The sequence below is a fragment of the Oryzias melastigma genome, linkage group LG18 (assembly GCF_002922805.2).
Source record: "Oryzias melastigma strain HK-1 linkage group LG18, ASM292280v2, whole genome shotgun sequence".
Taxonomy (NCBI): Eukaryota; Metazoa; Chordata; class Actinopteri; order Beloniformes; family Adrianichthyidae; genus Oryzias; species Oryzias melastigma.
In genome coordinates, this window is record NC_050529.1 from 499,161 (window position 1) to 516,839 (window position 17,679).

At 39.8% G+C, this 17,679-nt stretch overlaps 1 protein-coding gene across 1 annotated transcript; it reads right to left on the reverse strand.

Moving 5' to 3' along the window:
• Positions 1-1,988: 1,988 nt before the first annotated feature.
• Positions 1,989-12,211, reverse strand: LOC118600102 (nucleoporin GLE1-like; the record flags this gene model as incomplete). Its single annotated transcript, XM_036216830.1, is given in 5 exon segments — positions 1,989-2,049; positions 2,131-2,279; positions 10,403-10,561; positions 10,643-10,867; positions 11,984-12,211. Coding segments are annotated over 5 exon segments (693 nt in total), but the record flags the coding sequence as incomplete, so codon positions are not given.
• Between the last annotated feature and the right edge of the window lie 5,468 nt (positions 12,212-17,679).

Sequence of the window (17,679 nt, forward strand, 5' to 3'; positions counted from 1 at the left end):
CTCCCTCAAAGGCTTCAACAAAGACTTGTACAATTCGCCAGTGTTATTAAAGTAGAAGCTGTTTACATCCCGTGGTCTCGTGGTAGAGGCGTGGAAAGAGGAGGGAACTCACAATAAACTCACTCTGATTGGCAACAGTACTTCCAATAGATCCATGACTCAGCTATGACTAACAGAGACTTAGACCAATCGCTGAGGTTGGGTTGCAGAAGTTTGCAATATGGCGGTATCCGTTTCAGGAAGCGACGGTGAAGGTGGTGGCCAACTTTCACGAGGAGTGGAGGTAATGCATTTCTAATGGGGGACCTCAGAGCTCGATAAGTCCATTATTTTTACAGTCAATGGTTTTCAGACAAAGTAAAAACAAGTCTTTCCTTGTTTCCCTCCACATTAGTGTCCTATTATGTCCCTATATGCAAGGGACCAGACCGCACCGTTAAAGCAAAAATCGACTGCCTTGCTGAAGTCAAGCTGTGGATGTTGGAAACCTTTCTTGGCCTAAATGAAAACAAAACTGAGGTGATTGTGTTTTCCCTTAGTGGTGGAAAGGATCATAACATTGATCTCCTCTCTCTTGCCCCTTTTGAGCAGACTGTGGTCACAAGCTTGGGTGTTAAACTTGATGCTGCTCTGAAACTCGACCTCCAAATAAATGCGGTGACCAGATCATGCTTTTTTCAGATGCGGCGACCAGCTAGGATCAAGTCTTTTATTTCAAAATAGAACCTTGAAATGGTCACTCATGCCTTTGTGCTGTCCAGACTATAATATTGCAGCTCTCTATATGCTGGGCTACCTAAGGCTTCAGTAGCCGGCTGCAGCTGGTACAAAATGCAGCAGCAAGATTTATTTGTGGGGGAAAAAGGTTTGACCACATAACCCCGATCTTGGCTTCTTTGAACTGGCTCCCAGTCCAGTACTTGATTTTTATCAAAATTCTTGTTTTTACTTTTAAGTCACTGGCAGGGACGGCACCTCCTTACCTCTCCAGTCTGGTTTTAAAATACTCCCCACTAAGTCCTTACGCTCCGCAGACCAGTGCACGCTACTGGTTCCCAGAACCAAACGTAAGTTCCGGGGTGACCGTGCTTTTGTTGTGTTGGCTCCTAAACTATGGAATCAGTTGACACAAGCTATTAGAGAGATCACGCTTTTGGAGTGTTTTAAAAAAACAATTGTTCCTCCATTACAGCCTTCTAGCATCAGCCTAGCTTTTTTATTCTATTTTATGTTGGTTTTATCTCCGTTTTCAAATTGTTTTATTGGTTTTATCATTGTTTTAAAATTGTTTTACTTGGTTTTATGTCTTCTATTCTTTTTTATGCTTTACTATTGCACAGTGCTCTGTTTTTGTTTTCCTTGTGTACAGCACCTTGGGCCTTCTTGACTGGTGGTGGAAGGTGCTTTATAAATCAATAAATGAAATGAAAATGAAGTAGTGATGAATTATGTCTTTTCTCAGAGATTCAGTTGTTTGGTTCACTGTAAACAGTGGCTTTCTGCTACCAAATGGATTTTTAGGTTGTTTTTGCTAAATTAAATTTATTATCAACTGCTATGTAGGATTATGCACAATATCCATAACTAATGTAAACATGTTTTTATTTGCATTGCCCCCCGGGAGTTGCGCCCCACCATTTGAGAAACACTGCTCCTGTCAGTCAGTCAAAATGTGGTTTCTTCAGTCGTCTGTATCTGCTGTTTGGTCATTGTTATTATTTTGTTACTGATTGATTTGGTTTTTTTATTCATTTTTAATTTATTTAATTCATTATTTTGTGTTAAAAATAATGATATTTAAAAACGTTGGAATGTTTTATCAGCACTTTTCTTGTGGAAATCCTGATGCAGCCCGGCCTCACCCAGACTCCGCCTCCAGCGGCCCCCAGATAAATTGAGTTTGAGACCCCTGGTCTATACGAAGTTGCTTTCAGCCATCTCATATAAACATAGGAAGAGGAGTTGCCTTTCTCCTTTGATGTCTATACCTTGATTCTGTGGCGCTGTTCTTCCTTCAGCTTTTCTTGACGGCCCATGCTCTCTTTAGTTCTGCAGAGAAGAAAATTTATTTGGATTAAAGTATTCAGTGTCCCGCTTATAGCTCAATCTAATAATTTAATTTCCTCATACTCTCTGTCCATCATGTCCCTCATACTCTGGAACTCTTGTCTCTGCTTTAGCTCCGTTAGCTCCTCGAAGCGCTTCAGATGCTCAGATTCTATATTGGACACCTCCTCCACCAGCCTTTCCTGCACCTCCTGCCGTTTTCTGAGTGAGATCTGAGGCGACAGATTAAAAGCATCTGAGAGCAGAAAAAATCTTGCAAACATTTTTTCATGATGTCAACCAAACTGGCTAAATCAGGGTTGTCAAACTGGAGGTGAAAATCCAAAACACAATTTAGGTTGCAGGCAGAACAGGGCAAATATTTAATTAACTAAAACAAATATTTAAAACTTTTAATGTCCCACTCCAATCATATATGGTAAAACCACTCTCAGAGGTCTTTTAATTATGATTAGGGATCTTTTAGAAAAGGTAGTAGTTCACTTTCGGCTTATCCCTTTCGGGGTCATCACAGCGTAACAGCACCCACTGCTTCGCATCAGTGATTTGGCAGAGTTTTTACGCCGGATGCCCTTCCTGACACAACCCTGTACTTGAGGGGCACAGGGACCCAGTTAGGCAGCAGCGTCAAGGGTCTTGTCTAAGGACCCAATCTGGGTGGGGATCAGTGGACAACCCTGGGATCGAACCCAGGGCTCCTGAGTGCCAGTCCTTCACCTAGCCCACTGAGCCACCCAGCCGCTATCTTTTAGAAAAAAATTAATTAAATTAAAAAATGTCTCCAGAGCAGCAAAAATTCATCTAAAATTTGCCTCAGAGTTGTGGGTGGGACAGTTGGCATGGAATTAAGCCTCCACTGATTTCCCATCATCCCTTTGTTTACACTCTCATGCTAGCTTACAGCAACTCACAACCCCAAGCTAACATGAGCAGTATAACAAAAATGGCAAGCAATATTGTAGGAATCCAGCCATAAAGTTTTCAGCCAGATGAAGTTCAGAATAGCATTTTTCTCTTCACAAAAATATATCCTGCCAAAATTACAACAGTTAGAAATAAAGTAAACATTTAAGACATTCAAATGTCTTTAGTCCTATGTCATTACATATTTTAAAATAAACTTACATTTTAAATATCCTCAAAGATGTTGCTCTCCACAAAAATGTAATTTAAAATTATAAAAATTCAAAATACGAATATTCTGCATAACAGAAGAAACAAAACCTTAAAGCATATATAAGATTTGTGCTTTTCAGCAATAACAAATAAAATCATTCAGTTTTTGTTGCTCTTGAGTAATTTTAATTAGAGCTGGTCGCTTGGAATAGTTTTTTAGCAACAATTGTTAGTTTGGTGTGAGGTTCTGTGTTGTGAAGACTCTTTGGTTGGACAGCAGGAGCTCTTTAGTGAGACATCTCCTGTGTGCAGTTTTGTTAGTCTTCATCACTGAGAAGAGCTTCTCATACAGAAATATGGACCATTTATGTATATAAATGGACATATCATCTCTTACGTCATCCATTGACTTCTACTCGAAGTCTAAACTGTCAGCCATATTGGCTGGAGTTAACTCTGCCGAACTAGGACTTTCCAAATATGGGAAGAAGAGACAGGACTGGATCAAGTCGTTTTTTTCCCTTTTGTTTTGGTCCTTGCCGCCCCCCGGTTCCTCCATGCTAATGGCTAACCGCTTTAGCTAAAGTCTACAGCAAGGCAATGCAGCGGTGGACTAACATTTACATCATGAATCTTTATCAGTAAGTTCCATAGACTGTGTAATCAATGTAAAATCAAAGACTTCAATTGAGAAAGACCGTTATTACATAGTCATTTCATTTGTCAGCATAATCATTCTTGATCTGATGCATTCTTCTTAAAACATTCCTTCCAATCCTATTTTTTTAAAGGCAAGGTAAGTTTATTTGTATAGCACATTTCATGTACAGAGACAATTCAAAGTGCTTTACATGAAACATTAAGAGAAACAAGAAATAGTAAAAATGTGATAAATAAAATAAGATTAAAAGAAAGTAAAAAGATTTTAATTTGAAACAAGCATAGATAAACAGTGCGGACGTAAACTTTTGAATACATATTAATCAAATGCAACTGAGAACAGGTGAGTCTTTAACCTGGATTTAAATACACTGAGTGTTTCAGCAGATCTAAGGTTTTCTGGAAGTATATTCCAGATCTGTGGAGCACAGAAGCTGAATGCAGCTTCTCCATGTTTAGTTCTGACTCTAGGAACTGATAAAAGACCAGATCCAGATGACCGGAGAGGTCTGGCTGGTACATACTGGGTCAGGAGGTCAGTCATGTATTTTGGTGCTAAACCATTCAAAGCTTTATAAACCAGTAACAGAACTTTAAAGTCTATCCTCTGACAGACAGGTAACCAGTGTAAAGACCTCAGAACTGGACTGATGTGGTCTACTTTCTTGGTCCTTGTGAGAACCCGAGCAGCAGAGTTCTGAATAAGCTGCAGTTTCCTGATGGAATTTTTTTGGTAGTCCTGTAAAAACACTGTTACAGTAATCAAGTCGACTAAAGATGAAAGCATGCACTAGTTTCTCCAGGTCCTGCTTAGACATCAGATCTTTAATCCTTGAGATATTTTTGAGATGATAATAGGCTGATTTAGTGACTGCCTTAAAGGCGCAGAGAGACAGACTGACAGTCCTCATGAAGAGTACGCAGTCTATTGTTCTGAATTAAAAAATAAAACTCTTTATGTTAAGCAATACTCCAAAGTTATTTAATAAATGTTTACAAAGCATGATCAGAAGTGATTTGGATGGGTATGGATCTCCAATTGGCGGAAGTCCCCGGTCCCTAACCCCGCAAATTTTCGTTGTGGCTCCTTTCTGGAAGCATCTTCTTTCATTATTATCATTATTATTATTATTAATTATTTATTATTTTATCTTTCTGTCGTCATCTCTCTTTATTTCTCTTCAAGCCGTACCTGAATGGTCAAACCGGAGCGTTCCAGTTTACGTTCACCCCTGGTTTCCTCCATCTGGGATTTATAATAGCAGACAGCTTCATTCGCACTACCTCTCCACCGCGGGCGCTCTGCTCTGCCTTGCAGCCGTCAGATCAAATTTCATCTCCCCCCCCTTTTATTAAATTGAAAGATTAATTTCAATTGATCAGTACGAAAGTATGACGTCCAACTGCAGCATTAAAAAGACCTTATAAAAATTTTAATAAATAAATATAACTTCCACCAAGTGGGAGGAAAATGCAATCAGGTCCCGCAGCTCTCGCGGCCCACATGTTCAGGACAGAATTTTTTTCGGGGGCCACTAGGGGGCGTTCGCAGACCAAGATTGGGCGGCGGCCCCATGGTTAGGAATAACTGGTTTAAAGCTTAGCCCTGATTGATCAGTTTAAAGTTTAGCCCTGATTGGCCAGTTTAAAGCTGGCTCCTGATTGGCCGATTTAAAGGTGGCCTCTGATTGGCCAGTTTTAAGCTGGCTCCTAATTGGCCGGTTTAAAGCTTAGCCCTGATTGGCCGGTTTAAAGCCGGCTCCTGATTGGCCGGTTTATAGCCAGCTCCTGATTGGCCGGTTTAAAGCCGGGTCCTGATTGGCTGGTGTAAAGCTTAGCCCCGATTGGTCGGTTTAAAGCTGGCTCCTGATTGGCCGGTTTAAAGCTGGCTCCTGATTGGCCGGTTTAAACCTTAGCCCTGATTGGTCGGATTAAAGCTGGCTCCTGATTGGCCGGTTTAAACCTTAGCCCTGATTGGTCGGATTAAAGATGGCTCCTGATTGGTCGGATTAAAGCTGGCTCCTGATTGGCCGGATTAAAGCTGGCTCCTGATTGGCCGGTTTAAAGCTGGCTCCTGATTGACCGGTTTAAAGCCGGCTCCTGATTGACCGGTTTAAAGCCGGCTCCTGATAGGCCAGTTTAAAACCGGCTCCTCATTGGCCGTTTAAAGGTGGCCCCTGATTGATCGGTTTAAAGCTGGCTCAGACAATCAGAGTCTCAAGCCGAGCCTTCAGCTTTCTTTCTGGCCGTTTACCTTCTGATGGGTTACAGGTCCTCCTCGTGCTGCTTTCCAGTGGATGGTCGTTGGGTAATCCGGGGTCATCTGACAGTGGAGCAAATCTGTTTTGCAGGGTCACTGCTCCGTTCATGCTTGGCTTCTTTCCTGTCCTCCGGTGTACGGGAGTGGAAGAGGTCCTCTGTCTCATAGGAAGAGAAGGCCAGTCAGCCTCAGAGGCCTCGGTCCTCCCATGTCCTCCAATTCTCCAGCTGTTGGACTTATTCTTTGGCTTTGCTCCAAGATGGTTCCAGGGAGGATTATCTTTCGATTGTTCGTTATTATCCACAGATGTTGTCTTTCTCTCCGTTGAATCTGTGCCATTTAGCTGCGTGTTAGCTTTCTCTTCTCTGCTGAGATGAGGTAGTGGCAAAGTTGTGTTGTTTCCATAGAGTCCATTTACCTCCACGTTGACTTCTATGTGGCGAACCTTTGTTTCCAGCACTGTGATCTTCTCCAGAAGGTCTTGGTAATCCTTTGTGGAAAGGGAAGGCATCTTGTTGCTAGTTAGCCTTGTGTTAGCTGCTGCTCCGTATATCAGGCTTCAGCTGTGTGAAGGCCAAGTACACGTAGTGCTCAAGATAAAATGTTTTAAGAGGAATGCAAGAAAAAATCTTTTTGTTTAAAGTAAAAAAGAAAAATAAATCCAACCCGATGGATTAAAAGTATTCAAAAGTTATTGCTGGTGTGATTAAAAAAAGATAAAAGGAAAATAATCAGCAAAAATTAAAAGCAGAAGAAGGAGCACAGCAGGAAGCAAAATATTTAAAGATATTTTTTCTTCATTGCTAGTTATTCAAGTAATAAAATGACCAATCAGATGCCTCAGTCAGTGCATGTGGTACCTGCTGGCCCCACCTTAAATGTTTGACAGATTATCCAAAGCTCGCTTTCAGTGGGAGGGGTGTGGACTTTGAACAAGCCAGAACAAGCTCACTCATGATTGGTTGATAGTACTTCCTGTAAAAACATGACAGACCAACTAGGACAAATCGCTGTTGAAGGGTGGCAATCCTTTGCAATATGGCTGGACAATCAGGAAGTGAAAGAGAAGGCTCTAGCTTGATTTCGCAAGGGCTGGAGGTAATGCATTTCCTATGGGTGATGATAAAACTTGCTTTGTCCAGTTCATTTAAATCAGGGGTCTCAAACTCGTGGCCCGCGGGCCATCTGCTGCCCGCGGGATGATGATTTGTGGCCCCCGTCTTCATATGAGAGATTACTGTTAGTGCGGCCCGCAAGGTTGATATGAATGACAGTTGTTGTGTGCAGAGCTGAATGAACCAATCACGCTGAGGTATATGGCTCTGGAGGCGGGACATTGGTAGGCTGTCCAGTGCCTCTGTCTATTAGTCATTCCTTTCTCCAATCAGCTGGGCGGAGGAGGAGCCATGTAGCACCAAACGCGATTTGCGTGGGAATTTGCTGCTCGCGGCTTGTCAAAAAATATGTTTCTGTCGCCGCGCCGCGTGTAGGAGGAGCTACCAACTCTGTCTGTGGATGTCTCTCTTAGAATGAATATACATATGATGTCGAGGAATACGTTTTTTTGACGTGCTGGTTGTTCCTATTAAATCAGAGCTCCTCAAGCTCCGAGCCGCAAACCTGTAGCCCGCCCTCTTTCACCGCGCGGCGATCCGCTGCTCCCGCCTGTCAAACATGTGATCCCGAGTTTGGCTTGCGCCTGCGTGCGCGTGTCTATGAATTTCAAGGTTCACACGCCGGCTGTGTCGGCGCGCATTCCAGTCCATGTAAACGCGAGTAGAAGTCCGATATTCTGCTACGCGCATTTCAATATAAACTATTTCAGAAACGGACATGAACTACCCTTATATATATATATAAATCAGGGGTCTCAAACTCGCGGCCCGCTTGCCATCTGCGGCCCGCAGGATGATAATTTGCGGCCCGCGTCTTAATATGAAAGATTACTGTTAGTGCAGCCCGCAAGGCTGATATTAATGACAGTTGTTGTGTGCAGAGCTGAATGAACCAATCACAGTGAGGTATATGACTCTGGAGGCGGGACATCGGCGGGCTGTCCAGTACCTCGCTTACTCATTCATTAATCCAATCAGCTGGGCGGAGGAGGAGCCCTGAAGCACCAAATGCGATTCGCGTGACAAATTCGCGTGCCCCGCGCAATTAATTTGCTGCTCGCGGCTTGTCAAAAAGTGGGTTTCTGTCGCCGCACCGCGTGTATGAGGAGCTCGGGGCTTCTCTCTCACTCTGAAGGAGGATCTGTTAATGCAGACATTTGAAACTGAATAAACATAGTTTGATCTAGTCAGTCAATGTGTGGTTTCTTCAGTAATATGCATCTGCTGTATGGTCATTTATTATTATTTTAATTTATTACTGATGTATGGAAGTTTTTTAGTTCCATCGGACTCTGAATTTTTTTTAACCCCTGAATTTTTATCCTGAATTTTTTTAACCTCTGAATTTTCATTGTGATTTTTTATTCTGAATTTTCTTAACCTCTGAATTTTTATTCTGATTTTTTTCTGAATTTTTTTAACCCCTGAATTTTTATCCTGAATTTTTTAAACCTCAGAATTTTAATTCTGAATTTTTATTGTGATTTTTATTCTGAATTTTCTTTACCTCTGATTTTTTCTGACCTCTGAATTTTTATCCTGAATTTTTTAACCTGTGAATTTTGATTGTGAATTATTTTTTAACCCTTGCTTTTTAAACAGCAAAATGTTAGGCTCCCAAAATTATTTTCTATCTTAAAAAAAAATCTGTGTTTTTAATTTCGAGACTTACAATTTTCATGGGTCAGAAATTCAACATAAAAAAAGTCAGAGTCTGATGGAACTAAAAAACTTCCATACTGATTTGCCTGCTTTTTAATTCATTATTTAATATATTTATTTATTTTATTCATTATTTTGTGTTAAAAACAACGATATTTGAGAACATTGGAATGTTTTATCAGCGCTTTTTCTTGTGGAAATCCTGATGCGGCCCGGCCTCACCCAGACTCTCCCTCCAGTGGCCCCGGCTGAAATGAGTTTGAGACCCCTGCCTTACATGATCTGAATCGTGAGTTTTGTGATCTGTTACACCCCTAATAGGGCTGTGGATCATCACTTGGGTGGCGATCCGATTCGATTCACGAATCAAGAGCAACGATTCACGAGTTGAACCACGATTCTTACTTTTTATTATAATGTTTATTGCCATGTGTATGTCTATTTACTGGATGGATGAAAATTTAAATTATTTGTATTTATTCATCATTTATACCTTTATTTAGAACAGGAGATCAGAATCAACTAAACTGATTTAAAAAAAAAAATGATTTAGATAAAAAGACATTTTTTTTTGTCATTTTAAAGTTTTTTTGTTTTTCAATCTTCTGGTTCAGCAGTAAAACAATATAAAAAGGAAAAAAATCACTGCTGTTTTGGATCATTTGGCTCATTTAACAACAAACCTGTATATGTTCTACACAGTTTTTTAGCTTCAAAGTTCTTCAATATTTTACGTTCCAAGCATCACATATTGCTGCAGAGCTCCTATGAAACGTCTTTTTATTCGCTGCTGAATCAGCTGATTCATGTTAATTACATCCGCCTTTCAGCAGCGTGAGGCTGATTCTTCAGAATAAGATGGAGTTTCGTAAATTACGTCAAATGTTGAAGAGTTATCATAAGTAATGTAAACACTGGAGCTAAAGCTCCGATGTTAAAGCTAATTCATTGTTTCAGAAGTTATGTCTGTGAGCGGAACTTCAGTCTCAGTTTTTGAACAGAAAAAAGCTCTCGCTAGTTTTACTTTGAAAACCGGAAGCTTCACCGTCACGAAGATGTGTTTACTTCCGGTGGAAGTACCGCGCCTCTTTCGGCTTTATTTTAGTTCATAAACTTAAAATCCAACATTAATCTGCATTTCAGAGCAAAAATACATCATCCCCAATTGATATTTTGATCATCTTTTGCTACAATTTACCACATATTATAAAGATCGCGAATCAGCGATCTTGGACGTTGCAAATATCCGTACTCGAAATTCTGGGAGCAGATCGCGAATACCCGAGCACCCGGATACTCGTTACAGCCCTAACCCCTAATGTTGATTTTTTGGAGATACTTAGGTGTCAGGACAGACGACGTTCTTTAAACACAGGGACTATGCAAAACATGCAGAAAACTAAAAATTATTTAAATAAAACTGTCAAAGTGAAATGGAAATGTATTAGTATTTTCTCTTTGCTATTTGTCCATTTATCACAAGTCATACAGTCACCCCAATTCAAAACACAGAACTTCTTACCTTAGCCCTTTCCCGCTGCTCCTCCTGAAACCTGAGAATCTGACCTGCCATCTCCATTGCTTTGGGAGACAGCAATGAGATAGCAGGTGATGACACAGGACCAGAATCTTGGCTGAAATCTGGACCAGGACTTTCATGCTTCACTTCAACACCACAAGTCTGCAGCCATGTGAAAACAAATCTGAATGTCACATCATTATTGAAGTTCATGATGAAATGTTTGTATTGAAGATGTCTTACAGGGTTTTGCAGGATTTGCTCAAAAGGAGCAACTGAACATCTGGAGTTCTTGACATTGTGATCAACTGTCAATGAGGATAATGAGGTTGGAGTTTCTGAAAGATTTGAGCAGCAGTCTTTGGAAACCAGGAATGACTTCTGGGGGGAGAATGAACTGAGGCGCTCCAAAATGGTGCCAGACTGTGGGGACAAGCTCAGCGTCCCTTTACAGCCTGCCAAAATGTCCTGCAGAAACAGAAGGATTCCTTGTTCTGAACACAAACAGTGTAAGGTCACAACACCAGGGAATAAGGAAATTCTGGAGGAAGGGTTAGTTAAGGGAAGGAAAACTAAATCAAGATCATCATAGAATGAAGAAAACTCAAAGAAGTTCATTTTAATCTAAAAGCTTGTGTGGAGACTTTTTTAAGATACTGCACTCACTACATTCTCAGAAACAAAAAACACTCATTTCCTTTAAGTTTTAAAACACAACCCGTAGAAAGTTCCTCAGATTTGCAAAGTGGAAACTTCAAGTCTGGAATACAGATTCATCCTTCACCCAGTCAGTGTGTGAGTGATTTGAAGAGGAACGGCACATCAACCTTCTTGATTAGAACTTATTAGAGCTTGAACACTGGAAAGAAAAAAAACATAATTCCTTATACGAGAAGGAATAACATTTATCTTCTGTGCCATTTTGTTTATTAAAGAATATATGGCATTGTGTTGCCCGTTCGCAGCAATAATGGAACAGTTCTTCTGAAAGTCTGGCAGCAGGTTCAGGAGAGTTTGGGCTCTGAGTCTTTGAAGGAGGTTTTTTTAATCAGGTCAGGACTGAGAAGAAACTAGGCAGCGAGGAAACATCACGACCGGACTTGTTAAACAAAAGCTTCATAGAAGGACTTCGGAATTCACGTCCTTGCAGGAAGAGACTGTCACAATTTTAGATTTATTTACATTGCATTGTGGGAACCAGGATAAGTCCACATTTGAAGTGAATATAGAAACATTTTGAGAAGAACTGATATGTTTAAAGAAAGTCTGATTTCATACACAGGTGGACCTGGACAAAAACGCCGTAAACTATGTTTAATATAGATCACGGCGATTTAAATATTTGGGGTAATGGTGTATTTCATCCACAAAAACATCATTTCAAAGCAGCATTTCAAGGAAGTCCCAACATTATGGCGGCAGCTGTCTCATAAGGATTCATTTTAGACGAATAAAAGCAATAATTAAGCTTTACGATTACTACTATAAGCGATTAAGGCGTAGTTCTGGTTTTAAGCTTGAACCAAAGCAGAATCTAATCTGAATCATTACCTGCTCAGGTACTTTATTCGTCGGTAAACTCACCTCGCCCCTATCTAACCAGTGCGGGTCAAATGAAATGTTTCCCTTCGAAGAGTTTCTTAGAGCCTCGAGAGTTTCCCATCGTCCATGTTTTGAAAACATGTTGACAAAACCCGCCAGCACAAAGAAATTACAGAGGCGCACGAAAAATGCAATCCGACTACAAACTGTCCTTCGCTGGTGAGGTTCCGGGTGACCAAATACTTTTCTTCTTCTTTTGTGGTGTATAAAGGGGTTTGATCGACGTGCAATTCTTGTAATACCGCCATCTACAGGTCATCCCTCCAAACCAACCAGACATGGATGACAACTACCCAGCGGCTCTTAAACATAACCAACATCATTGCGTATTTTTTTAATCGACAGCATTTAACTTTAATATAACAATTCAAAACACGAGGCAGTACAGCATCTTTTAAATAAAAAGCTAGCACAAAGTCTAAGCAGAACAACACCAACTAAAACTATGATAATATCATACCAAACCAAAAAATACATTTTTTTATCAAGGCTTTAATCAAGATAAACCAATAAACAATTCAAGAGCTTTATGGCTTTTTTATTATGTTGGGATTTTCAATAAAACATGTGACAAATTTTAGATACAAAAAATGATATTTATGAATAATAATAATAAACTAAAATACCAACTAAATATCTTTTTCTTCTTTTTTGATACAACCCAATTAAATATTAAGGTATGTAAATGTTGTGATAGTTTTTTCTTTGTAACATCAAACGTTTTCCAGCAAAGTTAAATTTCTACAAGCTAAACATCTCACTGGAAACCTAATTTGTGTTTCAAGGCATAACAGTTATTCCCTTTATTTATCATAATTAAATAATTGAAAGTGTCATCTTGTGTCAGGTTTTGAAACATTACAGAAATGTATGTTATTTTAACAAAAGACACTTCTTATCTCTAAAATGATTTCAATCTTCAATCCTTGTTTAAAAGCATCAACTTACTTCATCTATTCTACATGCACTACAGAGCGAAAATTGGGGAAGTTTGAAATATTGACAACAAGTAACTTTTTTGTTTGCTTGTGAGTCAACACCAATAAAAACTTTTGGGCAAAAATAGCAAAGTCTGTGGGTGATCCACTGGAAGCTGTTGTGGCTGTGGTTCACTTTGTGGCTGGAACTCTGTTTTTCAAGATATACATATATATATATATATATATATATATATATATATATATATAAAACAATGTGTGTGTAATATTTAACATTTTTTTGTAATGGAAGCATATTGCATTCCAGTTATAAAACAGAAGACCCCCTTTTTTATTTAATGCAAAATGCTTCCATGACGATTTAAAACTAGTGATAAACAATAAAATACTTACTTCAAAATTTGATTGTTTGTTTGCTTTAATATCATGCAAAGAAAAACATGCATACAGTAAAAATTGTGCAACATTTTTCTGTATTGTGTGTTGTAGTTGTGAGTTAGTCACTTCAAAAAGTAACCATGACATGGACCAACAAGTGGGTGTGTTTATGTTGGCTGAGGTCAGTGTGAACAATTTCTAGAAATTCCCGGCACACCTAAATGCAGCAAGAGTAAACTCTTATTAAAGGGGCCCTACAATGAAAATTCTACATTTCGAGGTTTTAAATGTATTTTACTGTTCCTTCCTCTCTATAAAGAACCCCAAAGCGGTGTTTTGACCTGTTCATGCATCTAATAGTAATCCCCTAAAAACCTGCACTGTCTGCAGCAGCCCCTCCCATACCCACGAAAACCAGCGGGTGGAAACATGCTGATGTAAGATCAATGCCAACAGCTCCCTCCAGGAAGAGTCTGTACGTTTCCAATAAGCAAATAAAAAATCTTCTCCATACCACAAACCTCCTGGGAGATTTTTTTGAGACTCAAAGTTTGTGGACATAAATTGGACTTATGTTTGGACTATTAGTAACAAGTACTGTTTAAATAACAAAGTAAAAGAGGTGTCTTGTAAAATACTGCATTGTAAATATCCTGTTAAAAAAAGCTTTGGGTAGATTTACTGTCAACATGAACCAAACCTGTTCATTCTGTGGGACTCAAGAGGAAACAATTTATCATCTGTTTGTGGACTGCAGACATACACATATGATTTGGATGGAAGTTGGAAATTATATCAGAAATACGACTAAGGGAACTGTAACATTTTTAGATAAAGAAATTATTCTGAGTTACCTTACTGACCAAGTAGACAAATATTTTATATGTATTACACAGTTGTTTTTATTATTGGTCAAATTCCATATTCATAAAGCCAAGTAGACAAACTCCAAACCCACATTCCAACACTTCTTGAATGAAATTAATCAGTATAGTTCCTGTACCAGGAACCACTCTCTGACACATTTTTTAAATGTAGTCTCGGTTCGTTTCCAATCGGACTGAACTTCTGTTCACTCTGAGATTCCTCAGTCTGAATATGAAACTGAGAGTGGAACAACTGAACCAACACAGCCACAGTACCCGACAGTCACATGATGTAAACACGTTAGAAATGAGGTGATCGGTGAGCCACAGAGAACGTTTATTTTAACACTAAATCACATATAACTCTCTTCTGTGTCTCGTTACGCAGCACGTGTGCGGGCTGCTGGCACAACGTCATCTTAAAGCTCTATTGTAGTTTCAACAGAATTCTTTTAAAAACAATGTCATAAAACCACAACGATGAGACATGGAAACTCATTCAAATGTGGTCGGATGAATTCATGCTCAATAAAACAACTTTTAACCTGATCCACATTGATTCTACCAACAATCTACACGTCACTAACTCTTATTAGCGTGTGTAGCTTAGCCGTAGCGTCTCCAGTAACCAAGGGCGGAGTGGGTAATCAGGAGAGTCGGGAGGATTCCCGGTGGGCCGCTTCATTCATGGGCCGGTCATTCGTGTCATGGAAAAAATATTCACGGTAGAACATGAATGACTCTTTGTAGGAGTGTTCGTCCGTCCCTTTAAGAGATGACACCATCAGTTTCGGAGCTACAATTTAACATAAACACCCCTTTTAAATTCTCTCAGTTGGTTAAGTCTACCAGAGTGCGATTTACCAACATGTCTGGGCCGGACCATTGACGTGAATAACGCTCTCTTTAGACCAGGGGTCTCAAACTCGCGGGCCATCTGCGGCCCGCGGGATGATAATTTGCGGCCCGCGTCTTCATATGAGAGATTAATGTTAGTGCGGCCCACAAGGTTGATATGAATGACAGTTGCTGTGTGCAGAGCTGAATGAACCAATCACGCTGAGGTATATGGCTCTGGAGTTGGGACATCGGCGGGCTGTCCAGTACCTCCTCACTCATTCTTTCATTGCTCCAGTCAGCTGCGCGGAGGGGGAGCCATGAAGCCCCAAACGTGATTCACATGATAAATTCTCGTGCCCCGCGCGGGGAATTTGCTGCTCCCGGCTTGTCAAAAAAAGTGTTTCTGTTGCCGCTCCGTGTGTAGGAAGAGCTACCAGCTCCGTCTGTGGATGTCTCTCTTAGAATGAATAGGAGACATATATGATGTGGAGGAATACATTTTTTTTGACGTGCTGACTGTTCCTATTGAATCAGAGCTCCTCAAGCTCCGAGCCACAAACCTGTAGCCCGCCCTCTTTCACCGTGCGGCGATCCGCTGCTCCTGCCTGTCAAACATGTGATCCTGAGCTTGGCTCGCACCTGCGTGCGCGTGTCTGTGAATTTTAAGGCTCACACACCGGCTGTGTCGGCGCGCATTCCAGTCCATGTAAGCGCGAGTAGAAGTCCGATATTCTGCTACGCACATTTGAATAGAACCCCCATGGAAAGCAGCCCCCCCCAAATGCGCACTGATGCAGCCGGTGAGCACCCCACACCCCCAATGAATGGTAGACACGGATCAGATTTATTTATTGTGAGGAGTTCTACAAAAATCTACAAAAAATGAAATCCTTCAAAGATTTTCTCGGTACCGGGGCTTCTCTCTCTCTCTGAAGGAGGATCTGTTAATACAGATATTTGAAACTGAATAAAAATAGTTTTCTCTAGTCAGTCAGTCAGTATGTGGTTTCTGTATTTCTGTTGTCTGTATCTGCTGTATGGTCATTACTAATATTTTATTTATTTATTACTAATTTATTTATTTTTATTTATTTATTCATCTTTTAATGTATTTATTTATTTTATTAGTTAGTTAGTCATTTTTATTTTGAACAACACATACTTAGCACTTGGTAAAAAAATAAAATATATAACTATTACCGGTATGTAGTTCGCAATGGAGTAGGAACAAGTTAAAAAAACTTTTTCAATCCTACCCCCTAGCAATATATCTTAAGTTTAATCTTCAATATAAACTATTTCAGAAACAGACATTAACTACCCTTATTTTTTATATATATAAATCAACACACACAAAGATCTATACACGTCGTTCATTATTTATTAATTTTTTTGTGTTAAAAATAAAGATATCTGAGAACACTGGAATGTTTTATCAGTGATTTTCTTGTGAAAATCTTGATGCGGCCCAGCCTCACCTAGACTCTGCCTCCAGCGGCCCCCGGCTGAATTGAGTTTGAGACCCCTGCTTTAGACGGTCTATGGGCCGGACAGAGAAGCGGCCGATTAGTCAGTAAAGAAATGTTTAAGGAGCAGCAGTGGTTATGGGAACAAGCAGTACAGGGGGCTGCACGGGGCGTCAATTCCAAAGGAACCGCCAGGTCAGCGCTTCATGGTGAAAACGAAAGTCACCGCTATTGATGTTTTTCTATTATCTGTTATATCTTAGCCGACAGGGCGCGTGCACCTTTTGTCTAAATGCCTAAAAACTTAGTTGCGTGGTTCAGCGTGAACACGGAGTCACTTTCTGCGCTTTCGCAGTGGGGAGGGGCGGGGCTCCACAGGTAAGAGCACGCGGAAAAAGGTCCGAGCTGTGTCTGTCTTTTTCTAAAATACATGCAGACAACAATCTGTTTTCAATGTAACATACATGGTTTGTAAGGGCGGTAATAGCCATAATCTGTCCAAAAATCATGATAAAACACACCAGATTTTAGTGGAGTCGCCTGACCTCCCAAATGAGACGTCAGCGGCGTTATTGATCCAACAGGTGTGCATGCCAGCGGTGCACACGTGGAGCACGTGACTAAAGTGTTGATTATCAAAGATTAGTGTAGAACATTTTGACAAAAGAGGCAGCATGAATATGGATGGCAGCACATTAAAAAACAATGACCCTATAATATTTACAGGATGAAAGTTCATATTGTGTCTCAACAATAACAAATTGTCGGACATAAAATGTAAAATTAATTAAAGTGAATTTGAACGAATGGGAATTTTTTATTTCCACATTTATTGCTCTTTAAAGTGAGGCCATTTGATTTACTCTTCATTTTGGTTCTTAACTAGAGATTTTTTTATTAGGGTATTTGTTTATTACTTAAAAATATATGTAATTATGGTAAAGACATGTTAGTATTTATTGATAATTTTATTTTAATGTTGGAAAGGGCATAAAATTGTCATATTGTGTTTCAAATTATATATAAATTTTTTTTTAAGAAAATAAGATATATTTTTGTTAAAATAATTATATATCATAAATTACCGAGGTAATATATTGATCATTTCAATGTTTACCATACTGCAATTCTGTTGGTATCGTGATCCATGTATCATGAATCACATCATATTGTGAGTAACTCTGAGATTC